At 42.3% G+C, this 10,345-nt stretch overlaps 1 protein-coding gene across 1 annotated transcript; it reads right to left on the bottom strand.

Annotated features, from left to right (window-relative positions):
- Nucleotides 1–61: 61 nt before the first annotated feature.
- On the bottom strand, nucleotides 62–8,909 carry racgap1 (Rac GTPase activating protein 1). The gene is made up of 17 exons (XM_086026165.1): nucleotides 8,702–8,909; nucleotides 7,523–7,616; nucleotides 6,691–6,893; nucleotides 6,447–6,589; nucleotides 6,188–6,257; nucleotides 6,052–6,105; nucleotides 5,894–5,971; nucleotides 5,541–5,661; nucleotides 4,524–4,666; nucleotides 4,178–4,342; nucleotides 3,016–3,111; nucleotides 2,602–2,800; nucleotides 2,175–2,280; nucleotides 1,955–2,087; nucleotides 1,548–1,671; nucleotides 1,364–1,463; nucleotides 62–824 (listed from the first exon to the last, which is right to left on the bottom strand). Exons 2-17 carry the CDS (start codon nucleotides 7,605–7,607, stop codon nucleotides 752–754), a joined length of 1,893 nt encoding a protein of 630 aa, XP_085882291.1. The 5' UTR covers nucleotides 7,608–7,616; nucleotides 8,702–8,909; the 3' UTR covers nucleotides 62–751.
- Nucleotides 8,910–10,345: the final 1,436 nt, after the last annotated feature.

Below are 10,345 nucleotides of genomic sequence, written 5' to 3'. Positions count from 1 at the left end.
GTACTGTGGTCTGCTGCACACACACACAATGAAAATGTCAAGCATAAATGACAAGAGAAGCTTACGTTTTCGAAATAGTGTATTTTAACTATTTAAGTGAAAGATTACACAAATAACAGCACAGTTCTCTAAAAGTATACAAAATTCAACTACAGTAAACAGGCTGGTGTACCTTCAATAATGAAATGCCTAAAAATGCACTCTTCAACTTCTGAGTGACACATGAGTTGAAAAGCGGTCTAAAGAAATGATTAAATGGAGAGATTCACAAACCAGCTGTGACATTAAAGACCACTTGTACATTATTTAAGAGTTGTAACGGATGTTCGGCCTTTACAAATATATTTTGTTTGGACTGATTCTGTCAGAGAGTTATTAACATAACTGGGTCTGTTTTGGTTACCTCAGTTAAATGAGAGAGTCAAGATGAGAAAGAACTCACCCAAAATGGAAGTTACAATAATATTGCTAAACGAATACCTCTCTGAAAGTGTCAATGAAAACGGAATATTGTAAAGGCAGAATGTGTAATACAGTTCTTGTATTTGATTTACTATGTAAGTGGTCATAATGTGGTAGTTGGTGTTGGTCGCTTTCCATATTTCAAATATGCTCATTTACCAAAACTATACAGAACATTTGTCGTTCAGTCTGATTTTGAAAAAGAAAAAAGGTAGGTTTGAAAACGGGTAAAACAACAAAAGAACATCTTTGTGTGGAGACAATAAAAACAAGTGTGGGAGAGTCAGGATTACTTGAGGAGTGGAGATTGAAAGAACCTCCCTTGAGGAAGTGCCGCTGCAGACTTGCTCTTGCTCCCAAATCTTTAAAACAAACACATGCACACAAAATCACAACACCGTAACAAAAATAAAGTCAGTTTAAAGTAAGTCATAGCTTTCAACTGAATTTTACTGACTAAAATTCCAGTTATGATATCCAAAGATATGAAGGCAGGGGGAAAAAAAAAAGACTTTATAACTTCTTTGAAACGGGAATGGGGGAGATGGCACTTTTTGTCCCACCTCCACACAAAAATCTGCAGCAGGCAACCAACTATGAAGCCAATCAATGCCAGGCAGACAATCAAATAAGAATTTACATTGACTGGCTGAAGTGACACAATTCAAATGTTTCTCTCTCCAATGACACAAGTGGGATATGCATTAAGAGGAAAAAAAATGGAAATCTGATATTTTCAGATCTGAATCAGGCTTCTTCCAAATATGGAAAATAATCCCATTTGCATAAAAAAATGTGCCAATCCAAGTTGTGGCGCATGAAGATCGAACATACCCCAACCCCATCAATACTAGCCTGACCATGACATCAGATGTTAAAGTCAGAGGGGTCTGGTGCTTACCTGGGTGTCAGCGAGGACTTAAAGCGCTGCGACAGTGAGCTGGAGGACGGCGTTTTATTCATCTGCTGCTCCGGAGTCGTCAGGGGACCGAGCAAGGTCACTGGGACAGGAGCAGCAGTTAAAGAGTTGGACCCGGGACCACCCCTCCTATGGACAGGCTGGGGTCTTCCTGATGAATACTCACCTCTATCGGGAGTGTAGCAATTTGAGTTCTGGATGATCAGGTGATCCGAGCGTGGCTGCTCGTTTTCCGACTTCACGTACTGGGCCCAGTAACTGGCCGGCATGTTCAGCAGACGCTGCACAACCTGAACAGAGAGAGAAATACTGTAAATCTGCCAACCTGAAAATGTATCGGTCAAACAAACTATTAGCGGATTTGTGTGCTGTGGCTAACATTCTAATAACCACCCTGCTCCTTCTAAGTCGCCATCTTAGCAAAGGAGTTGCTAGGGTCTGACTGTAGACAACACCAGGGGGGTAACTGGTAACTGCTAGTTGCTCAATGAGATACCATGCTTGGTCCATGGCTGAACTCAAAATATTCCAGACACAAAGTTGTGCTGAGCTGACAATTGCAAACCTACAAACCTTTGGTTGCCGTTTGGTGTCCTGTAGAATGGTCATGGTGTCCGGGTTGGGAACAGCATGCCCCACGATTGTGGGACCAAACACCCGCGCCAGGTTACTGATGTCCATCCTGGTGTCTAAACTCGCAGCCACTCTGAAATATGTTATCACAGACAGTGCGTATTGGCGATGAAACGCACGTGGGAAGAAATCAAATATCTGGCAGATGGCAGGCGCTAACCTCTGAAGGTGGAGGATCAAGAAGGCCAGAGTGTCTCTATTAGCATGTGGCAGCAGACTGACGGTTTGGTACATCAAGGCTACGCTGTTGTCGTCATCTGAAGCCTCTGAGACCACAAAGAATGCAAAGCAGCAATTGTTACTTAAAGTTGAAGGAAACAAATGCAAACAATGAAGATATATATATTTTTTGTTATTATTTCATAAAAGCTAAATAAAAGTATAAAAGTTAGGCATCATCTGACTTGGGTTAGGCATTTTGATGTTGAATTCAATTATGGCATTACTCTGGGTGGCAGATTTAACTGATATTTCATGTGCAATTGTATATTAATCTGTTTGACGCAACTGAGTCAAGAATTTAATAGTGAGGGGGAAAAAAAAGAACACACAAAATATCTTGTTTAAGGCTTGGCTAGCTATCTTACCAGCTGCTTCCATGAATTGACGGTTGAGGTGGAAGGTGAGGAGAGGGTCCTTGAGGTTGCGCAGGAAGTCCTTGAGGAGGCCAGTGATGGCGTGAATGTCGTCCACTTTGCTCAGCACAGGAACAGTTTTGCTTCGTAGAAACTTCTCCTTCAGCTCCTTCACTGTGCGATCAGCACCGGACAGTCGGTACAGTCCAGCCTAAAAGGGGTGAGGTGTCGTTAATGATGATTCGATTTTTCTTACGAGGCTCACAGCATACATACACTTTAGACATAAAGAGTACAACAAAAGAAGCAAAAGCAAAGAATAGGGAGGCTGATTGAAGATGAGGATATAGATGCTTTAGCAAACAAGAGCCACTGGGATATGATGCTTGAATGCAGAATACCACGAGGAGAGAAAATGCCCCATACCTCATGCAGCCCTCGTTGCTCAATCTCACCAATACAGTGGACCACAAGAGGGGGAATCTTTGGTGAAACGTCTGGCACGTAGTCTGCAAGCACGCCCTGAACACAAACCGCACATTTCAACAAAGGATCAGAAATTTCCCGTTAGATTTTACCCAAGAATGGAAGGAGGCGGCTTGTCATTACTAGTTTTCCCCAATGCTTTATGTGCTCCAAACGAAAATGGAAAAGTGTAAAGAACAAGCTTTAATAGGACCACTGACGACCATTTTTGCATCTGTCCGTTTAACTGGTGATATTTGATTTTAATTTAATCTCACGTGAAAGAGCATAAAGTGGACATTTGTGGTGAGTGTAGTAACTCGCAGACGATTCATTTGACACAGGCAAATAACGTAGCGGGTCATCTTTAGTAAGTGTCACATAAAATGACATTGAGAAGTGATCCAAATATTTCCACTTCATCCAGACTCGCTATTCTGTCAAATCTCCACGCTCTTGGATGGAATTTCTGGTAGGAGGCGCTTGCATGTAAACAGTAGTGTCGAGTCATCAAGGATTTATGTTAATTGCAAGTGGAAAAATTAGATGAGTTGTCATGTTCCAAAGTGCACAGTGGGGCCCGAATTCAATGGTGTTCTAGCAACCACAGTGATGTACTCCCTCTGCGAAATAACTTACGTTAGGTTCCCCAGACACTGCGGTAAATAAATGCATTCAATTAAAAGGAGAAATAGACTTGTTAAAGGAAGTGATCCCGGAACTGACGATTAACATTATGTTTGGATTACAAAGAATCACTGGTGTCTGAATCCCATGACGACATTTGCTTCTGTTATAAAATGTGGGCAAACCTAGTCTTTAGGGAGCGCTGTATTTACATTTCTATTTCTTTTGTGTTTGAACCTGAATATTGATTTGAATCTGAATCGAGATAAACCTTCCGCTCATCTCCCAGAAAGCGCCCAACCTGCTTAAATAGTGGAAGGCCCTGCCACAAGACAAATAAAAAATATTCATCCAAACAGATGACAAAACAAAAATTCAAAAACATTATTTAAACCACTATGATATTACCCCAACATGAAATTACATGGCTCTACCCTGAAAAAAAAAAAAAAGTTGCAAGGCAAGCTAAGATAAACATCTCTATGCCCTGGCTCACCTCCCCAATTTTCACAGGTGTATTTCCCAGGTTGGGGATGCACGGCAGCGGGCATCGGTCCCGACATTCTGGGTGCGAAACCACCCGGCAGTCGCAGCACCTCAAGGCAATCTTGCCAAATTTAATCCTCTTCCCACAAGGCACACAGGAATCGGGCTTGATGACCTGGAAACGCCAAATGATGTGATTGAGGAGGACATTGCTAGCTAGACACTTGCTCAACAACATTTGAGCGCCTATGAAATTCAATTCAAAGTCAATTAAACCTGTGCAACAATCAATCAAACTAAAACTGCTTTCAACAATATAATTGTTTCAAAAGGTTGAACAATGCAAGTATTCTTACCGTTTTGGAAACAAACTCATGCTGACGAACACCTTTGTTTTTCTGCGGCGTGCTGGCCTCATTTTTTTTCTCAGCCTCCGGGTTGACGGGCTGCTTGAAAACATCCTCAGACGTGACAGACTCAGAGTCCCACTCCATGGCAGCTGAGCGGGACACAAATATGATGTCTGTCATCAAGCCAACAAGGGAACAGTGGGTTGCGTTTGTCCATTGCAGAAGAAAACGAAACCTTCTGTTAAGACCTACAACGTTTTGACTTTAAGACGCCTGTGCTTCTTCCGCCATTTTGTCCCCAGCATCATAGTGTTTCTGCTTAGCTAGTGCGTAGTGCTTGTGTATCTTTGCCTTTTTTGCCCTCCCCTCCTTCTCCATCCACCTATCAACAGTAATGGTAGCGGTAAGCACAGCATCTTTTTTTTTTTTTTTTTTAAAGTATTGTAACATCTTCCAAAGACACAGCGTCAGTCGTCACGTTAGTTTAGCTATCACATTTTTTATTATTACAACACGGGTGCTGTGGGCCGTAGCCGATGCCAACTACAGAGCAACAAGCGTTCCGTCATGAGCACACACGGATGTCCCCTTTTCCGCTCTCTCCTCTCTCTCGCACACTCCTCCCATCCAGCAAGTCGTGCGATGCATTCAGAGAACTCGCCGAAAAAAAGGCAACTCAGCAAAACACAAATGTCACCACGACCACACAGCTAACCCAATTCGTTACAGTACTTTTATTTATACCAAGTATTTTGACGTAAATTTCAACTTTAACGGTCAAATCCGACTTACACTGAAATCCGGGTTACATCGTCAGCGTAGGAACAGAACTCTTTTGTAAATCGAGGTCTTCCTGTACTTCTTACGGAAAAATTAGCTTAACTTATTAAACTATGGACATTTTGGAGGCACAGGTCTGGAAACTCGAATGGTGCCGTTCATTTGAGTAGAGGCAGCCAGTTGAGAGAATACGGTCATATTTATACAAAGAAAAGTCACAATAAAGTATAGCAGCATATTTACCAGTCTTTCTCCGGCTACGAGTCCAATAAGGAATCGTCTCGATGGTAGCAACTGCTTCAACAGGTCCGCCGTCCGCCGGGACAGTCACGGTGGTAGTGGTGGTCACGAGGCTCTCATTTACCTGGAAGACAAACATGAACTTAATTCCATTAAAACTATAGTACGATAAAAGCCTCAAGTTACTGTAGGTGTGAGATGAGTACAGGTTTGCTGAACGGCACTCGATTGTGGTTTGCAGATCACGTTAACTTGAGAGAATCACACTATCATTCTATTGGATTTACAAAAAAAAAAAAAAAAAAAATAATCATTCTATTGGATTTACAAAAAATAATAATAATAAAATAATTTACCCCATCCTGCGTGACAGCTGTTGATCGAGTCCTTTTAGAAACCCCTGAAGGGCCATCAACATGATGTCTAGACGAGCGCTGAAATGCACATGAAACTGATGTCATGTACCCCTCAGAGAAGCACGTTTCGAACCGCGGCACCCAAGCGCGTCACATACCCTCTTTTGTCGCTTCCTGAGTCGCACTGTCTTCATAGTAGATGTGTCCCAATCCTATTAAAAGGTCAAGCATAATTACTGTACTTGATTTTTGTTGATGATGAGTGAGTTTAAATATTCAATAAAAGTAGCTTACAAGAGAGTCATCAGTTTTGTCATAGCTGATATCTGACAAGATGGAGGCAGATTCGTCGATGGTGGTCAGCCTAGACAAAATAAGAAAATGGTTTAGGTGAAAGGGGAAAACAGTAACAATGGTGAACTGAGGAAGAGGGGAAGGCGTTTGGTTTGGTAGTGGAGTCATTCCTAAACTTTGCATTGACTGTAAAGATAATACATACTGCGTGAGCAAAGGCAAGCGTGTCAAGACTTTGCTGTGTAGATGTGATTGTCACCTTCGGCTTGTATTCAGAGTGGCCCCTCCCTGGCCTTGCGTGTTGAGGAAGGCCAGAGCCGAGCGCTGCTCCGCACTCAGCTGGATGCTGTTGGAAGAGCCCTCGCTTGTTAGGAGATCCCTGATCAACTGAATCTGACGGTCCTGCACACGACAAAGATTGCGAGATTGGGAAATGAACACCATTCAAACATGTACAGAGAGAACATGTCATTGCAAACAAATGCTGCGCAGTCCACACAGACCAGCTTATCGCAGTCAGCCTCAGCCTTCTGCCTGCGCCGAATCTCCACGTCCACTTGATTGCGGGCATGCTTCAGTTTGACCTCCAAGGAACCTCTCTCAGTCTCGGTTTTGGTGAGGTTCTCCTTGCAGGATTCGAGATTCTCTTCTGCCATCAGCCACTTGCGTCGGCAGTCTTCAAAGTTCTGAGCCATGAGAATGAAGCCTGGTGGCAAGACGAGCAGTTTTTTTTGTTGTTTTTTTTAACGTCATCTTTGAACTTCAAAGAGGTAGCTGTGCGTCGGCAACTACCCTTTTTTACCATTTAGTGTTCATTTTATCATTTTGTGCTAACCTTGAATTATTTACAGTATTTTAGCTGTGACGTTTTACGACGGACAATACATGCGCTTGTTGCTTACAGCAGCTCTGTAAACTTTCTCCTCTATTAATACCATTTGCACTATTACTGTGTTTTAGCAGTGATGTTTCCAAAACATGGAGCCTGACGAAATCTACGGCAACACACCCAGCAGAGCAGATATGAAGCGGGACAAGAGCCGGTATTGAAATAAAGTGAAGAGTGAGAGGCTAAGAGCTCAAACTAAATGGCATTTGAACCATTCCATCTTTATGTGTGTTACTTGAAAATGGTGAGCCATTTCTCACAACGTGTAGATTGTGCAACAAGTTGGAATAAAACTCTGGACCTCCTACATGCCAAATACCAACGTGAAGGGAGCTTTTCTTTTCTTGATCTTATGTACAGCTGCAGTTGTTTTGTTTTTTTAAAATGTGTTCTATAAATGAAGATAAATGATGACTGTGAAGCTCAAGAAGAAAAGCACAACTCACTGGGTTCCACGCCCTCACTGAAAAGTTCAACCTGCGACCGCATCTTCTCATACAAATTCTGGAGGCTCAGCACGGCGTTCTCCATGGTGTTTTTCTGGAAGAGAGCACGGGGGAGAGAGAGAGAGTGTGATTTATTTACAGTGATGTCAAGATTGCAGGGTCAAAGAAAAGACAAAAGTTGCAAGAGGCTGACAAAAGTCAGGATGTTATTGGAGACGGGGGATTTGAGAGGCAATCTTATGTTACAATGGGACGCAATGAACTATTCGTGCAGAACGAAAATACAGTACATTGTAGGGCTGAGACAATACACTTTTGTCCCAATCCAATACAGTTCCCGATACTTGGGTTGCGACCCGATATGTATTGCGATACTTGAATATTATAAAAATATATATTTAAAAACTGAGGCTTAACTTGCACATGACTGCAATAAATAAAACTCCATTCACAAAGCTCAACTTTAAGGACATCAGATGTTCCAAAAGTATGTTACAGAACGTGCAAAACATAACATAACATAACGCAGGGGTACCAACCACCGGGCCGCGGCAACCCGGCCAACTCGCTGTCTAGAAAACATTCCTGGGAAAGCACAATGTCCCATCACTGGTGAACTGTTTTTAGTGCCGGTCACGGCAAACTAAACATGGACTTTTAGAAAAAGCCCAGCAGGCTACTCACTCAGGCTAGTGTGTAGATGCCCGCGGGCACTATGTTGGCGACCTCTATTTGAAGTAACGTACGGTCTTGGCTCTTTGAATGTCTTCCTTTTTTTTTTTTTTTTTACAAACGAGTGGGGAAAAAGTCAAGAGATGATGATTTTAATCATGATTTGTTTTTTTTGTATGTGTGTGTGTTTTTTAAGTTTTAATATATCACGAAGACTTCGGATTTTCAGAACCCGAAATTAAAAAAGAAAATGACAGCGAGCAATCTGTCAGTACAGTAATCTTTCTGCTATGCAAACAAGAATAATTGTTTTTTACGATAGCTGGTAGTTTAGAATGACTAAATCCGCGTTCGGTTTTCGTCCCAACGTTACATAATAAAGAACGGATGAAATACACGACGGTTACGCGAGTGAGTCAGACTGCTTGCGGTAGCAACGGAGCATTGTCAGCTGCTCAAACATAGGCCAAAAAACTACAACAACAAAAACGAGTGCCTTTTACTTACTGTTTTCTGAGCGGGGTTAGAGAAATATCCGGCGACAAACTCGCACTAGCGAGGTTGTAATCGCGGTGGCACGGTATCCTTCGAATTTTTTACCAACCGACCAGGCAGGCAGGCAGCCACTACCTCACCGTTCCATTCGCGTCCTAACCACAACGGGCGCGTGTATTTTTAAAATTTCGCCGCTAGCCAATGAGCAAAGAGCAGCGCTGCACTGGATGCTGTTACGTCATGGCCGGAAATAAAACACGACACGCTTCCGGTTAAAACCGCCTAATTTAAAGAAAGATTAATGGAGCCTTTCACATGTCGTGTCACAGACTGAGTTGCGGGTGGAGAAAAACGCCACAACGGCACCACTAGTAAACAAACGCAACTGTCATTCAACCTAGGCATTGTGTTGTCGATTTGTCTGACAACAAGCCTGCTATAGTAAGGAACCATTTTAAGGAGATTCCTGAATCCCGTCGCGTTATTGAGAGTTTCCAGGTGGGTCATTGTTTTGGACTAATATTAGTCGTCTCTTGTTACCCCCTTTCTAGCCACCAGCCAGCAACATATTATATGGGGGATTCCAGACACCTTATTGTTGCAGTGTTCTAAAGCAGTGCCATTGTTTTGCCATTGATATGTGCAAATGTCAACCTTAAGTAATTTCTTGGGTGTCCTGCTCACTTGCGGCTTCTCAGACTGTGTGTCTGAGGGATATGGTTCAGTTACCCAGTTGTGACTTCACACAAGGTAAGCAGAGCTGCATTTATTTTTCCCGGGTTCACAGATTAGCATAGATGGGAGGACAGCTGTTGTTTGGCCATGTATCCATGCGCCTCAAACATGCTGTCATTGTCTAGTGCGCTCGCTTTTTTTCCACTGTTGTCTTTGCTTCCACAAGGAGAAGCAAGCAGCTGGACGCAGCTCAATTAACATCCATGGTAGGTTAATTGAGCACTCTAAATTCTCCCTCGGTGTGACTGTGAGTGTGTATAATTGTTCATCTTTGTATGCCCAGCAATTGACTGGCAACCATTCCAGGGTGTACCCTGCCTATTCTGCCCGAAGGCGGCTGGGATAGGGGAGTAAACAAAGCATTTTGTCTTGATCAATGACTAGAGAGAACTGCAGCCTCCACCTGTGTGCTACTGCTGTGATAATGTTGTTATTTCCCCATGCAATAAATCATCCACAGTCTGCAATTGTCTCACTTTATCCAATAGTTTGGCCCAAATTGAGCAAAAAATCATCATTTAGCAAGATGTTGTGGGAACTTTATTTTCATTCGTGTCATTTGAAACATGTTCACATCTCCTGGACCTATCAGATTTACGTTGCCATGCATTGAAGTGTCCCTATATGTTTTAAGGTGCAATGATTAATGAATTAATCACAACTAATCGATTCTTAAATTAATCGCTAACTATTTTGATAAGCGATTAATAAATTAATCAACAACTAATTGATTATTAAATTAATCGCCAACTATTTTGATAATTGATTAATTGTATAGAACCATTGTTAAACTTAATTCCTCAGAATTTCAGCCTCTCAACAGTAAATATTCCCAGATTTATGTAGACCCCCATGAAAGCTTTGTGTTGACTCAAAATAAGACATTTGCAAGCAACCGTTTTACTTTTGAAAACAACAGTC

Source organism: Filicampus tigris, chromosome 1 (assembly GCF_054856515.1).
Source record: "Filicampus tigris isolate MCC_2025a chromosome 1, RoL_Ftig_1.0, whole genome shotgun sequence".
NCBI lineage: Eukaryota > Metazoa > Chordata > Actinopteri > Syngnathiformes > Syngnathidae > Filicampus > Filicampus tigris.
Note: the sequence above shows the minus strand (reverse complement) of the source record. Positions and strands in the feature narration are given on the sequence as shown.